General features: G+C 40.8%; 8 protein-coding genes and 1 non-coding gene across 9 annotated transcripts; 6 read left to right on the plus strand and 3 right to left on the minus strand.

Annotated features, from left to right (window-relative positions):
• Window positions 1-551: 551 nt before the first annotated feature.
• On the plus strand, window positions 552-1,842 carry V1514DRAFT_345994 (domain found in IF2B/IF5-domain-containing protein; the record flags this gene model as incomplete). The annotated part of the gene is made up of 2 exons (XM_066929248.1): window positions 552-561; window positions 644-1,842. The coding sequence occupies 2 exons, from the start codon at window positions 552-554 to the stop codon at window positions 1,840-1,842; spliced, it is 1,209 nt and encodes a 402-aa protein (XP_066785471.1).
• Window positions 1,843-3,368: 1,526 nt separating this feature from the next.
• Window positions 3,369-3,459, plus strand: V1514DRAFT_t11. The gene has a single exon. It is a non-coding gene; the product is annotated as a tRNA-Lys (tRNA).
• V1514DRAFT_324867 (uncharacterized protein) lies at window positions 3,422-4,281 on the minus strand. Its single transcript, XM_066926511.1, has 2 exons — window positions 3,695-4,281; window positions 3,422-3,625 (listed from the first exon to the last, which is right to left on the minus strand). Exon 1 carries the CDS (start codon window positions 4,131-4,133, stop codon window positions 3,909-3,911), a length of 225 nt encoding a protein of 74 aa, XP_066785472.1. The 5' UTR covers window positions 4,134-4,281; the 3' UTR covers window positions 3,422-3,625; window positions 3,695-3,908.
• A 57-nt stretch (window positions 4,282-4,338) lies between these two features.
• V1514DRAFT_340648 (serine hydroxymethyltransferase) lies at window positions 4,339-5,841 on the minus strand (the record flags this gene model as incomplete). The annotated part of the gene is made up of 2 exons (XM_066929030.1): window positions 4,339-5,715; window positions 5,809-5,841. The coding sequence occupies 2 exons, from the start codon at window positions 5,839-5,841 to the stop codon at window positions 4,339-4,341; spliced, it is 1,410 nt and encodes a 469-aa protein (XP_066785473.1).
• A 236-nt stretch (window positions 5,842-6,077) lies between these two features.
• Window positions 6,078-8,115, plus strand: V1514DRAFT_324873 (citrate synthase-like protein). Its single transcript, XM_066926512.1, has one exon. The coding sequence runs from the start codon at window positions 6,479-6,481 to the stop codon at window positions 7,871-7,873; it is 1,395 nt and encodes a 464-aa protein (XP_066785474.1). The 5' UTR covers window positions 6,078-6,478; the 3' UTR covers window positions 7,874-8,115.
• A 209-nt stretch (window positions 8,116-8,324) lies between these two features.
• Window positions 8,325-9,383, plus strand: V1514DRAFT_324875 (casein kinase substrate phosphoprotein PP28-domain-containing protein). Its single transcript, XM_066926513.1, has 3 exons — window positions 8,325-8,434; window positions 8,572-8,683; window positions 8,783-9,383. Exons 2-3 carry the CDS (start codon window positions 8,644-8,646, stop codon window positions 9,310-9,312), a joined length of 570 nt encoding a protein of 189 aa, XP_066785475.1. The 5' UTR covers window positions 8,325-8,434; window positions 8,572-8,643; the 3' UTR covers window positions 9,313-9,383.
• V1514DRAFT_324879 (uncharacterized protein) lies at window positions 9,369-11,563 on the minus strand. Its single transcript, XM_066926514.1, has one exon. It carries the CDS (start codon window positions 11,287-11,289, stop codon window positions 9,430-9,432), a length of 1,860 nt encoding a protein of 619 aa, XP_066785476.1. The 5' UTR covers window positions 11,290-11,563; the 3' UTR covers window positions 9,369-9,429.
• V1514DRAFT_324881 (GatB/GatE catalytic domain-containing protein) lies at window positions 11,518-13,588 on the plus strand. Its single transcript, XM_066926515.1, has 7 exons — window positions 11,518-11,741; window positions 11,837-11,913; window positions 11,970-12,111; window positions 12,188-12,738; window positions 12,800-12,993; window positions 13,048-13,169; window positions 13,228-13,588. The coding sequence occupies exons 1-7, from the start codon at window positions 11,564-11,566 to the stop codon at window positions 13,542-13,544; spliced, it is 1,581 nt and encodes a 526-aa protein (XP_066785477.1). The 5' UTR covers window positions 11,518-11,563; the 3' UTR covers window positions 13,545-13,588.
• A 185-nt stretch (window positions 13,589-13,773) lies between these two features.
• Window positions 13,774-14,776, plus strand: V1514DRAFT_324890 (ubiquitin-related domain-containing protein). The gene is made up of 5 exons (XM_066926516.1): window positions 13,774-13,875; window positions 13,948-13,963; window positions 14,085-14,110; window positions 14,171-14,293; window positions 14,373-14,776. The coding sequence occupies exons 2-5, from the start codon at window positions 13,956-13,958 to the stop codon at window positions 14,600-14,602; spliced, it is 387 nt and encodes a 128-aa protein (XP_066785478.1). The 5' UTR covers window positions 13,774-13,875; window positions 13,948-13,955; the 3' UTR covers window positions 14,603-14,776.
• Window positions 14,777-14,830: the final 54 nt, after the last annotated feature.

Below are 14,830 nucleotides of genomic sequence, written 5' to 3' on the forward strand. Positions count from 1 at the left end.
CTGTTATTATTCCCCAGAGCTGCGTTTAAGACCCAACTCATCGCGCCCATGTCGAACTCTTTTAGCGGGCATTGTTGTTGTTGTTTAATTTTATATAGTTAAGACGAACAGGACGGAAGTCTTGAATAGAATATACTATTCAATGTGGTAGGGGTTTTTATGCAATCAGAGCATATAAATCATTTTGTTTGACGCTTAGTATGTTAACTGTACAATAAAATTAATTTATCTGAGTAGTGAGAAAAAAAATGTCGAAATTTCGAGACTTACACGATATTTGTCATTTTTTTCAACAATCATACTGTTTTCACAAAATAAGTTTGCATTTTAAACAGCTTTTTTTTACCAGTGATTACAAGTCATATTTCAGTTTTTTTTTCCAAAAAAAAAGACCACTTCTATATTGTCTTATGCTTTATTCTGCTCTTCCTGCAGTCACAGATATACACGCCACCCGTGCGCCGTCGATATTTTATTATTCTCACGACGTCGTCTTTAGTTTACAAAATTAACGCAGTATTTTAACTATTAAATAGTCTCAATTAGTAATCATGTCTATCAGTAAGTGATTTAAGAATCTTTGTTACCGGCGTGGGTGAAATGTCTTCAGAATGACTTACCGTTTTTTTTTTTTGCTTTGAAGATATTTGCAGGGATAACTTGGACCCTTTCTACCGTTATAAAATGCCTCCGATTCTTTCCAAGATTGAGGGAAGAGGCAACGGTATAAAGACAGCCATTGTCAATAACGCAGACGTTGCCAAGGCACTCTCGCGCCCTCCCATGTACGTGACCAAGTTTTTTGGTCTGGAATTGGGAGCTCAGACTTCCGTCAACGAATCTACCGACAGATATATGGTCAACGGTGCTCATGATGCGGCCAAGCTTCAAGATTTGCTTGACGTGTTTATTCAGAAGTTTGTATTGTGCAAGGAATGCAAAAATCCTGAGACCGACATCGTGATCACGAGGGACCAGATGTTGTATCGCGATTGCAAAGCTTGCGGCAAGCGATCACCTATTGATATTCGTCACAAGCTTGCAGGGGTTATTCTTAAAAATCCTCCTGTTACTGCTGGCAAGAAACTTACAAGCAGCAAGAAGGGAAGCAAGAAGAGCAAGAAGGACAAGGATAATAACTCGAATGAGGAAGACGATGATGCTGAGCAAGCTGATGATGATAACGATGAACTTGCTAAGCGAATTGCAACTGAAGCGTCTCAACTTCCACCTTCTCAACAGGCAGATGATGACGACGATGACGATGATTGGGCGGTTGATACTTCGGAAGAAGCAGTTGCTGCTCGCGTCAAGGAACTTGAGGGACAAGTTGGAGCGTTTAACATTGATGGAGATGACGAAGCCGGCAGCGACAATGCTTACTCTCAATTGGGTGAATGGGTACTCGAACAATCTTCCAAGCCCAGTAATGTGGAAATTTTCAAAAAGATCAAAGAACTTGGCATTGAAAACAAGCATCGGACCCTCCAAGTTTTGGCTCAATCTTTGTTCGATGAAAAGATTTTGACTCAGATTAAGGACCGTGCGCCTTTGTTAAAAAAGCTGATCACGAGTGAGAACCATGAGAAGGCGTTCTTGGGCGGCACGGAACGATTTATTGGTTTGGAGCATCCAGAACTTATTCCGGCCGTACCCAAGATTCTTCATCAGTACTATAATCACGATTTGGTTTCTGAAGAAGTCGTACTCAAGTGGGGTTCTCGTGCTTCCAAGAAGTACGTGGATAGAGACATTTCCAAGAAAGTCCGAAAGGCAGCTCAGCCTTTCTTGACTTGGTTGGAAGAAGCTGAGTCTGAGGAGAGTGATGAAGATGAGGAGTAAAAAAAAAAAAACCGATGATGACACTACATGTTTTATTAAGTATTATTAAAAGTGTTTGAACATTTTTTTAGCAAATCGCACATTAAACAATAAAGTGTGTCGAAGGGTTGATTGTATATTAAAAGCATGACGATCAAGAGCTTAAGAAAAAAGGCCAAGCAGAGGTACACATGAGCGTAGTCCGAAAGTGACATGACAGAGATTGTAAAGATTGTAAAGTTATCTGGACTTCTAAAGTTGTCCAAAACGAACTCTAACGCAAATATTATTCCGGCAACGCTAGTTAATTAAATAACGTCCAAATGAGCTTTAAACAATTGTCGCAAGTTTTCATTATTTCGGCACAGCGTGATGAATTTTCGAAAGACTTATCGCTTCATCTCTTTAGCAGAGTTGAAGAAGCCAAGAAGTGGTAAAACTGGGCTATTTCGCTAAAATAACCAACATATGTACCCAACTTTACGAGACTCGTAACATCATAATGTTAAATCTATGCACAATTTGAACAACGACAATTTTTTATTCTGTCATTTGAACATTTTTTTTCCATACGTAGTCTGTTAATTTAATTATTCTTCGCATGTTCATTGAATAAAGTTGTTATTATTATAATTATTGTTCATTCACTTTTACACGACATGCCAATCGACATATCTTCAGGGATGGAAGCAAGCGAAGGACTGAACTCTCTAGCTCACGCTCCCTTCCGTGCGACGTGTGCTTCGGTGGCGTCTAACGGTCACTTCATTTCCCATGCCACTGCGGTGACACTAATTCTCATTTTCTTGCCAAAAGATTAAACATTGGGTCCGTAATCTGGTTTGTTTGGACCCACTAAATACATATATTTCATTTTTCCTCATCTTAATGAACCCTGTTTCACTGTCCTCCAAATTTCCTTAGATCTTGCTCATGTATCCCATAAAGTGCGTATAATACTGTTTCCATCTAACTGTCCCTACTGTTATGTTCCAAGCCGTAGTACTCCGTTCAAATAGATACTCCTTACAACAAATAGCTCTTGTCGTTGGGTTCTTTCCATAGCTACGTAAACGTTGTGCCACGCCTCCATGATGTAAGCACAGACTCCTGCTCATGTTCAAGCAAATGAGAGAAATCACATCCTTGATAATAATTGTTCGATTTAGGTAACCAATAAACCTCTTTCGTCATCCCGTCAGAATATTCCTCAGAAACGTGAGCGCTCAGAGTCACAACGGATTGCAGACAAACTAAACCTCGAGCAGGGGTATCATACCTGTTCGAAGGATAAGTATGTTGCATATCAAAGCAGGTCGCTATAAAACGTAGGGACCAATATTCCTCCACACCTGAACCAACAATATATTATATATACATATTATCATATATATATATATATATCTAATCCATCAATTTAAATTTATTGAACGACGAACATAACATATATGGTTGCCATTTTCCTTACAAAAACCAAAAAATGACTAATTGATTATGTCATTTATGTGAAAGGGTTAAATTTGATTAGTTTTTAAAATTATCGCTCATCCCTTGTAGCTCAGTCGGTAGAGCGTTCGGCTTTTACTAAGGTTACAAAGGATCACCGAAATGTCCAGGGTTCGAGCCCCTGCAGGGGAGCACATTTTTTTTGCAATTTTTTTATTGTAAATAATTTACAATTGAAGTAAACATGAACGTTCTTACTTTGACATATAATATAGCTATACGTTTTTAAAATTGAATATTGTGTTATGCGTTTTATTTTTTCTAATTATGGACTTTTTTCAACATGCAGAGCTTATTGGTAAGTTACAAATCTGTTTTGCGCTTGGATGTTCTTATAACTGAGAGTGAGGATCCTGTTTCTTTGGAGACCACACCAAAAAAGCACACGGCAAGTTGAACAAGCATCAGATTTTGTGTGGAAAAAAAATAGATTTAAATGACTCACGTCGTTTAATGGCTAAAGGATTGTTATTTTTTTCTTTTTTTTTTCTTGCATTCAAATAATAACCATGACAAATTTAAAAATAACTGGCCCGAATTCAGTGAATATATATTTAAGTCAAATATTCTACCGAAACTAGTTACAGTATTTCGGGATGCTTTTTTAAAATACAGAGAGTAGTAGTAATAAGAGTAATAATACTGGACAAGATTTCCAACCAATTAGGAATGTCAAATGATTTTGAGACTGGTCTGCGAATATTAAAAAAAAAAAAAATGTATGACAAAAAAAACCGCCCGCAAAAGAACAATAAAAAACATTGAAAGGAAGTTTGGGAAAGTGATATTAAATCGAGAAGATACATCTCGATTTAGTGGGTATGAAACTAAAAAAATTAGACTGATCAGACATAATACAGGTAAAATTACCAAAAAAAATATCATGTTACTACCAATTACAAAAAACAACTTTTTTTCTTTTGTTTTTTTAAAACAATACCAGATTAAAAAAAACACTCTTGTTCAAGTTAGTTGACCATCAAAAAAGCATATTTTTTTTTGTAAGTTAATTTAAACTGGGAGAGGGAATTGAACTGCCCAAGCGGCGACTTCTTCCTTAAGCTTAGTAAGTTCTTCAGAACCAGCAACAATCTTTGCCTTGAAGTCCTTAAGCTTGTTAGCTTCCTTAGGTAAGGCAGCTTGAGTTTCGATTGCGATTTGAACTGCCTTATCAATGTAGGACACGATGCGGGCAAAATCTTCCTCACCAAGACCACGAGTGGACATGGCAGGAGCACCGATTCTGATGCCACCAGGCACGAGAGCGGACTTATCACCGGGGATAGAGTTCTTGTTAAGAGCAATGTTAATGTTCTCGCAAACAGCTTCCACACGAGCACCATCAACGCCCTTGGCACGAAGGTTGACAAGAACCATGTGGGAGTCAGTGCCGCCGGACACGAGAGTGTAACCCTTAGCCTTGAACTCGTTCTCAAGAACCTTAGCATTCTTGATGACTTGTTGCTGGTAAAGCTTGTAGTCTTCACTCTGGGCTTGCTTGAGGGCAGCGGCCAGAGCAGTGATGGTGTGATTGTGGGGACCACCTTGGTGACCGGGGAAGACGGAGAAGTTAATGGCATTCTCGAGATCGTACAAGGTTTCCTTTCCGGTCTTGGCGTTGACGGATCGAACACCGCGACGGAAAAAGATCATGGCACCACGAGGACCACGAAGGGACTTGTGAGTAGTGGTAGTGACAACGTCGGCGTATTCGAAAGGTGATGGGATCACACCGGCAGCGATCAAGCCAGAAATATGAGCCATGTCAACAACCAAGTAGGCACCGACCAGATCAGCAATCTCGCGGAAACGCTTGTAGTCAATCAAGCGGCAGTAAGCAGAAGTACCGGCGACAATGATCTTGGGACGGAACAAGACGGCGGTCTTCTCGAGCATGTCATAGTCAATAATGCCGGTCTCGAGATCGACACGGTAAGGCATGGTCTCAAAATAAGTAGACACGGCTGAAATCTTCTTGGAATCGGTCTGGTAACCGTGGGACAAGTGGCCACCATGAGGAAGATCAAGACCCATGATGCGCTCGTGAGGCTTGATCAAGGCCTGGTATACTTGCAGGTTGGCAGGTGATCCGGAAAGAGTTTGAACGTTAACACCCCACTTGGCCTTGTCAAGGTGGAAGGCATCAAGCGCACGCTGCTGGCAGAGCAACTCGATCTGGTCGATGTGCTGGTTACCACCGTAGTAACGAGCACCGGGGTAACCCTCGGAGTACTTGTTAGACATGGGCGATCCCAAAGCATCGAAAACAGCGCGGGAAGTGAAATTCTCGGAAGCAATAAGAACGATCGATTCTCTCTGACGCTTGATTTCGGCGTCAACGATCTCAGCGACTGCTGGATCAGTGTCGCGAAGCGTGCCCTGGAGGAGCTAGGGTATGTGTGAGTAACAATAATAGACAACATCGCATATATATATATATATAATATATATATATATATATATATATTTCTGCACACTTACAGTCTTGTGTGATTCTGGAAGAGCGTATGACATTGCGGAGTTGTGAAAATTGCGAGCAGTTATCAGTGAGGAAGAAAAGCTCTGAAAGTAACAAGAGGTCAGAAGAGGTGTAAAAAAAAAAAAAATTAAAAAAATTTAAAAAATTTAAAAAATCTAAAAAAATTGCAGTGATTGCTGTGGGGCTCAGCACGTGATTGCTTTGTCAGGGCCAGGGCCAAAGCAAGACAGGAATGCAAAAAAAAAAAAATAAAATAAAATAAACAGCACATGACGCATGAGTACTCACGTGGACTGACCGGGACAAAACCGACGTCACACGGCGACCAGCGGCAGCAGCAGCAGTAGAGATCATGATTCGCTGCCAGAGAAAATCACGATGTGCACGGGATGACTGGAAGCAACAACAAGACACGAGCAAGCAAGCAACCAGCCCAGCAGTTCAGCGTTGGCGGTGACTCGTGGGGTTTGCGCCATCAGCTGTCACGCCGGCATTCCCGTGCACTTGGCTCCGCGTTCGACGTCGACGTCAATCCTGCAATTAATCGTCTTTCTTGCCCTGATCAACTCCACGTGCAAGCTCTCTCCCCAATGCGGGGCTAAGCGCATATTTGTTTATGAATTAAATGTAATCACCACCTTGGCTATCGTAGGCCCTTCATCAGCCGCCATCATGCCAGGTCTTGTTGCTGCTGCTTTTTCACTAGTACGTCCTTGTCTAAGTGCGCATGGCCGACGGTACTCATCGTCTGCTCTCAAGACCGCATTGCAAACCGTGATACCCGAAAAGCGTGCCCTGCTGCAGCAAGTCAAGTTTGAACGTGCCAACGCGTCTCTCGGTGACGACAAGGTTGCCAATCTGCTCGGAGGCATGCGCGGCCTGCAATCTATTCTTTGGGAAGGTTCGGTGCTTGATCCAAACAACGGAATCCGCTTTCACGGAACGTCTATCAGGCAATGCCTAAAATTATTGCCTACGGCTTCGCCAGGAGGTCAAATTCTTCCCGAGGCCATGTTTTGGTTTCTATTGACCGGCAAAGTGCCCACGGCCGAGCAAACCCGTCAGTTGTCGGCTGACTTGGCATTGCAGGCTGACCTTCCTGACTACGTAACTCGGCTGCTTGATTCACTTCCACGCTCATTGCATCCCATGACTCAACTTGCAATTGCAGTGGCTGCCTTGAATCATGATTCAAAATTCTCACGCCTGTATGCCACAGGAATGCCCAAATCCGAGTATTGGGAATCGACTTTCGACGATGTCATCACGTTAATTGCCAAGTTACCGGCCCTGGCGGCCAAAATATATCACAACATCTACAATTACGCCACCAGTGACTCGCTTCCACACGTGATCGACAGGTCTGCCGATTGGGCGCTAAACTACGCCAACTTACTTGGCATGCACAACGCAAACTTCGTCGACTTTCTGCGGTTGTATTGTTCCATTCATGCAGATCATGAAGGCGGGAACGTTTCCGCTCATGCAACCCATCTTGTCGGATCGGCGCTGTCAGACTCGTTTCTTTCATATTCAGCCGGATTGCAGGGCCTCGCTGGCCCGCTTCATGGGCTTGCCGCTCAAGAAGTGCTAAGGTTTGTTTTGCAGATGCAAAAATCAATTCCGCAACATCCCTCGAACGATGACATTGCTGCATACTTATGGGCCACACTTAATTCTGGCAGAGTCATCCCCGGATATGGCCATGCGGTGCTTCGCAGGCCCGATCCCAGGTTTGAAGTCTTGATGGAATACGCGCTTGCGAAACCGGACATTTTCGGTGATGACTTGTTTCAACTCGTGTTGCAAATATCACATGTGGCTCCTGAAGTACTAATCAGCCATGGCAAGACGGCAAATCCATACCCAAACGTGGACTCGTTATCGGGAGTGCTGTTGTATCATTTTGGAATCAGGGAGACCTCATATTACACCGTTGTGTTTGGGGTGGCTCGAAGTATGGGCCCGTTGGCTCAACTCATTTGGGACAGAGTTCTGGGATTACCTATTGAAAGACCCAAGAGCTTAAGCTTGCAGAAAATAATTGAGTTAACTTCAATCAATTGAGCACATATCATAAGGCAGTCATATATGTACATTTGTTTTTCGTTAAAAACATTTGTTAACATTGTGTTATTACTATAAGTTAATCCACGACATGCCTCCTCAATATATCCTTGCTGTTCCTTGTGTTGTATTTATACTCATGGAGTATGTAAACGTTGGCGCCACTGATCTCTAATGCAGCAACATAAATGGATATTACAATGTACAATTATATGATTTTCAATTGATTTTTTTTTCTTTTAGTTACTGGATTTGATAAAAACTCATCAAGCTGTAAACAAAGCGTTTCATATAAAAAATCATGAGTAATTGATTTATATAGTTAAAATTATTAGTTATATGCATTTGCCGAAAGCGGTGCAGTTTAAAACTTTAATTGCGGTGTCTATCGATTTCTGTTATTGGAATTACCTGTGACAGTAGTTAGTTATATATAATTGAGATCCTAAATTGAAAGTAAGTACTTCTATTGTTTTAAAACAATCATATTATACGAAAAAAAAACTGGATTCTAGTTCTTTTTGGTATAATTTAATTTGTAAAATCTAAGCTTCTTTTCTGGTAGTTTTTTTTTTTTTTTTTTTTTTTTTGAGTCTGGTTTAGACGAAGTTTCAAAATTTTACAGAAAAAAAAGAAAATTTATGACTCACTTGAAATTTTTTTTTTTAACTTAATTTGATTTATTGACTGGTTTTTAGTTATATAAATATATATCTCTGATTGTGAAATTTTTGCGGTTTAAACCAAAAAAAAAAAAAAAGAAGGCAACGATGGCACCAAGAGGAAAATCCAAAAAGCCGACTCGAGGTGGTAAGTTTGGAAAATCAATAAAACAAATAGGACTGGGAAGAATTGAAAGAAGTTTAGTAGTTTTAACTTTTTATTTTTATTTTTTTTGATATAATTTAGGTGGGAAACATTTTTCAAGAGGCTTAAGACCGTTAGATGGTGATGGTGAATATATCGATACTGCACCACCAGAAGGAGTTAACGAAGAAGACGTGACTCAACAATGGCATGACCGAAGAAGACGATCGATAAGTTCATCAGAATCTGAATCTGAATCTGAGTCTGAACCCGAATTAAATTCGAGATCATCATCACCACCACCACCGCCACCTATTGCCGTATCCAACCCGAACCGAAGCGGTGCCTCGGCTGGTGGGCAACAACAACAGCAACAGCAGAATCAGTCACAACAACAAGAGCCACCTCAATTATCCAGACGTGAACGTGAAGCCATGCAGGCCGCGGCTGCCAAGGAGAGATACTGGAAATTACATGCCGAGGGTAAAACTGATCAGGCCAAGGCTGATTTGGCAAGGTTAGCGATTATTAGAAAAGAAAGAGAAGCGAAAGCGGCACAGCGGAAAGCAGAGCAAGAGGCTAAGGCTACAGAAGCATCTGCTAAAGCAGCTGCGCAAGGTAGACGAAAGTAATTACAATATGCACGACGTTGTTTAGGATGGATTAAGTGTAATAATAGAAATACATACTTTGCTTTAACACATCTATTTTAAAACAGTAGGGCCTATTATAAATTTCTTTATCGGTTATCATTGATTGTCTTTTTCTTGTTCTTGATTCTGCTCCCAAATAAATTGCCTCGTTTTCCATTTTCGATACCTTTTAACTTGTCGGAAATGTCGATCAATTGATCGATCATTTGGCCTTAATAATTTGACTACATCGATAGCTAATGCCATGGCATCACTATTATCTTGATCTCGATGACAACACCTTACGAATTGAGACAAGATCCGGCTAGCCAATTTAATACCTTGATCATTTGCTCGTATTAACATTTCGATTGCAAGTTCGGCAGAGGTAATCTCCGTCAATAATTTGTCGACAATAAACTTGTTTGGCTTCGCACCTCTGGAAATCATGCGATCCCATATGCCAATAATCGATTCTTGCTTTAAAGCCTTGGCAATTCGTAATTGATCAATCATCACGTCCCAAAGTTGAATATCTGCTAATGCCTCTTCTGGTACTGAATCAAACCAACTTAAAGCTTCTTCAGCGTTATCTGCCATGGCAATTTTAACCACCGTAGCCGCATGTTGGCCCTCGGGTAGGTAGCGTAATCGTTCATTAATAACTGGCACATCTGAGATCGCCGCTTGAATCACGTCAATGGGGACTTTGGATTGAAAATTTTTGTCCCTCATCAATTGTAAAATGCCATTGGCTGCCGCGGGTGATTTAAATCTGAGCAAAAACGCAATGGCTGAGTATCCGTCTCCTTCGAGTACCATGCCGGTATGATTCATGTGCGCCAGCACGTCTCGCATGCAATCAATCACAACCGCTGACCTGGCAACCGTATGCTTTGTGGAGCTAAATCCCACCCAGTACAATACCCTGTTGAACACGTTGGACGTTCGCAAGCTGTCATCAGCATGCTTAATAAAAATCTGACAGGCAGTCACCAAATATAGTAGATTTTCGGGCGCGTATCTGTATATGAGTATAATCATTCGATGCAATGCCTGCACTTGTGCGTACGCATCCAAGTCGCGGAAATGATTACGCATGATGATCAAAAAACTTCGTAGTTCTTTGACAGTGAATCGTCGTTGTAATGTGTATAGTAACAGGAAATCTGGCCATTTCTTGTTGGTCATGATTTGAAACGCTTCTGTAGGCGTCTCACACTTGAGGGCTTTGAGCCAGCACGCCATGTCGACCGGCTTAAATCCATATCGAGTGAGATGATGGTTGGCATTTTCGGTCATGTGCAATATTGGAGAACCAGGCACTTTATATTTTGAAATCAAATGCATAAAGTCGTGATACTTTAGTGGAAGCATCATGGTAGCACTTGTGATCCATTCTAACGAGTACTCTTGCAGTTTAGGTAATTTGACCAGATCCTCGTATGATTCTAAATCCGAATATATTGGCACTTCCACTTTAGCTTCTAATGTCTTCACTGTTTGAATAATACCAAAATGAGTGTACCCCAACACTGGGGATGGCATTCGCGGAGGATATGGACCTTCCAGTACTTTCACTAGTTCATTTCGAACTGCTCGTTTTCTCCATTGCTCTATTGTATCAAAACTAGGCGGGCCCTTGGCATAATTTTCCATAAATTTTGATGCATATTTCTGGATGGTTTCTAATGACTCTTGCGTGACCTTGCCGGTACTTGCTTGATCTGGTTCTTTCCAATTATTGACATATTCTGTCGCAGCGTTCCAGTGCGTCATAAAAATTTTCCCATCTGAATCATTCATAGACAAATTTGATGTTGCTCTTAAAGTAAAATTCTCATACACATATGATCTCAATGCTTTTTTGATATATGGAGAACGTGTCCATTCTCGGGCATGAATCCTTAAATAATCTTCCCGTCCCTTGACTTGCAATTGTGTTGCAGCTTGGAACAGTCGGCTTATTTTATTCATAAAAAAATCTTATTGTGTGTACTCATTACAGAATTAACTCATTAATTTCATGAAAGATGAATACTCTATGCCAAAATTTCATGTATGTAAATTTTTTGAACATGGTGATGAAGCCTGAATTGCCATTAAGTTTTATTTTATTTTCTTTCTTCTAACTGGGTTTTTTATAATGGTAAATCGATTTAAATTCGCGCGGCTCGGAAATACGAACATTTGTAGACTGCATATTATGAACTGATATTTACGTGTAAGATTATTCACACACAATATCGAAATGACGGCAAGTTCAAGATTAATACGGCATATAGAACGACCAAGAATACTACGACCGAGACAAGTATATGATCGGAAATGGTATCACCCGCGATATTCAGATCAGCAACAATGGCCAGGACTTAAATGCGGGTTGGAAATTCATTTGCAATTGAAAACCAATCGCAAACTTTTTTCACGTAAGGTTTTATTTTTGGACAAGACAATGAAATTAAAAAGGGAAGAGGGAGATGTTGTGGTGGACAAAGCAAAGTCGTTAATTATCTGGATGTAGCGTCGAAAACGAGTTTCCATGCCAGTCCAAACACTCACGTGTCTTTGTTTGATGCAGCTATTCCGGGAACTCAACCAGTAAGCCTGTTCGATTACTTACTCAATAAAACATATCAGCTAACAGGATATTCAAGATTTTAAATACTAGAGCCGTATTACTAGCATTACGGGCCGCGTTGGCATTAGAATGCCATATCAATCTTCGATCATCGTTTGATCGCAAACATTATTTTTATGCAGATCAACCTGCCGGATATCAAATAACGCAGCATTATCGTATGCATCACATAATAACTAGATAACTCAAAATTATGATTATTAACTTTTGTTTTTGTTTTTTTTAAAAAAAAAGACGCACTAGCAAATAACGGTCATCTAATGCTGACCGCCAGGGACGGAGATATTCATGAAGATGTAAGCATCGGCATTGAACAGATTCAGTTAGAACAAGATACCGGAAAATCTACATACCCGCCCGATTCGACAATTTCATATATTGATTTAAACCGTACAAATCATCCGTTAATTGAAATCGTTAGCAAGCCAGATATTACGACGCCGGCCATGGCATCAGTGTTTGTGAAGAAATTGCAGGCATTATTAAAACATCTTGAAGTGTCAACTTGTGAATTTCAATCTAGTGCTATCCGGGTCGATGTTAACGTGTCATATGGCGGAGGAGCACGGTGCGAGATCAAGAACCTTGCTAGTACGGATAACGTTGTTCGCGCCATTGCTGCGGAGTATGCTAGGCAAAAGAAAGCTGCCGAGAAGGGCGAGCCAGTAAGTTCGTTCACGCTTGGATGGGATGGCAAGCAAACAGTCATGCAGCGGCCCAAGGAAAACGCGTCTGAATATAGGTATCTTCCTGACCCTGAACTGCCACATGTTGTATTGTCGAAGGTAATTTACGACCATTACGCGATCAGAAACTGACACAAGCGTATGCTAACTATATTTATAGGACTTGATCACTCAGGCAAAAGCTACAATGCCCATGTTTCCGGATCAGATAATCACATTATTTACAGGAAAACCTCATAATTTGTCGTTAAAGAACGCACGCACGTTGGTGAGCAGAGGATTGGTAGACTACTATCGCAAGGCATTTAACTTGGTGGAAGCGGCAAACCTGCCAGGAAAGCTTGCTGCAAACATGTACGGCGGAGGTTAAATTCTTGATTAATTACTCTCTCAAACTAACGGTTATAGATTGGTGAATGATATTTTAGGCATCACCCAAACTGACGATGACGTTGAAACTTTGAAGTCCAAAGTTACGCCACAAGCATTAGCTGAACTAATTACTTCAATGCAGGAAAAGAAAATTACAAGTAAGAAATGAACATGTTATAATGTGGTCATTTAACGGATTTGTGCTAACATAAGCAGAGAATGTATCATTAACCTTAGTACGACATTATGTCGAAAACCCAGAAGATGACCGGCCAATCGCACAAGTCATTGACGAGTACAAGCTTGAAGCCATAGACGATAAATCTCTGATTCATGAAGCTTGCCAAGTGGTTCTACGGGATAATGAGCAAATTGTCAGTTCAATTGTGTCTGGCAGGAAGCCGCAAGCAATTCATTTTCTTGTTGCGCAGGTACTTAGGCAAGGGCAAGGACGGTTTAGCCCAGCAGACACTCGAGCAGTAATGTCAGAACTTTTTAAGCAAAAGTTCCCGCATGTTGATTTAGTAGCGTAGCCTACACACGTTGTAAATACAATACATAGCTAGTTAGTTACCCGGTAATTGAAGTTTAATTAGATTTAATGTTTAATTTCATTTGCGGAATAGTTGTCAGGGTTTGGGTAATAGGGTTTGTTACACTTTAGGGCAAATAAGCAAAAAGTAGACTATTGTGACTGCGTTTTTTGGCTTGCTTAGTCCGCGCCGGCACAAACGCGGGCCGCAACAGCAACGTTGCGATGGTCGTCGAACTTGGGTTGGGTCGCAATTTAGTGAGCGCGGCCGATTTCGTACTTTTTTGAAGCTTCGTTTTCGACGTCAGAACCAGCAACAACACACATACTTGGTAAGACTCACGGTCTTTTATTTTATTTTTTATTTTTTAATATTGATTCACATTGCTAATTATTTTATACAGTCGTAACGATGCAAATGTCAGTATTTTTTTGATTGTTTTTTTTCTTTCATTTCCGGGTCTTGTGTGGGATGGACGAGGCGAGAAAAGGAGATGTTAATTCAAATTGGATCAAACGTGGGCTAACGTGTAGGGTACAGTTTCGTTAAGACTTTGACCGGCAAGAGTATGTATTGTGTTTTTATAAAACAATAACCGGAGTGCTGCGGTATTAACAATGTGATAGCTATCACCCTCGAGGTTGAGTCGTCCGACACCATCGACAATGTCAAGTCCAAGATCCAGGACAAGGAAGGAATTCCCCCAGATCAACAGAGATTGATTTTTGCCGGCAAGCAGCTTGAGGATGGTGAGTCGAATATTTTTTTTTTTTGAGGCCCAATAAACCTAGCGAGCTTGAAGATCGAAGATTTAATGTTTTATTTCAGGCCGAACACTTTCCGACTACAACATTCAGAAGGAGTCCACTCTTCACCTTGTCCTCCGTCTCCGTGGTGGTATCATTGAGCCATCTCTTAAGGCCCTTGCTTCCAAGTACAACTGTGAGAAGTCGATCTGCCGTATTTGCTACGCTCGTCTTCCCCCGCGTGCCACCAACTGCAGAAAGAGAAAGTGCGGACACTCTAACCAGCTTAGACCCAAGAAGAAATTGAAGTAAACTATTCGTTTTGTATATTGGCATGGTTGGGAATGTTTTTCACGAAAAAAAAAATTGTGTTTATTTTTACATTGTGTTTGTAACATAACGTAACGTGGATTGAATGAATACATTTCTCATCCTTAGAATGTTGATGGTGCAAAACTAAAAAAAATAAAATATAAACTTGGTTGAAGTTTTTGATAATCTACCGTATTGCTACACTGTCTGTATGCAGCTCACATTACG

The sequence above is a fragment of the Lipomyces japonicus genome (assembly GCF_038497905.1).
Source record: "Lipomyces japonicus strain CBS 7319 unplaced genomic scaffold V1514scaffold_4, whole genome shotgun sequence".
NCBI lineage: Eukaryota > Fungi > Ascomycota > Lipomycetes > Lipomycetales > Lipomycetaceae > Lipomyces > Lipomyces japonicus.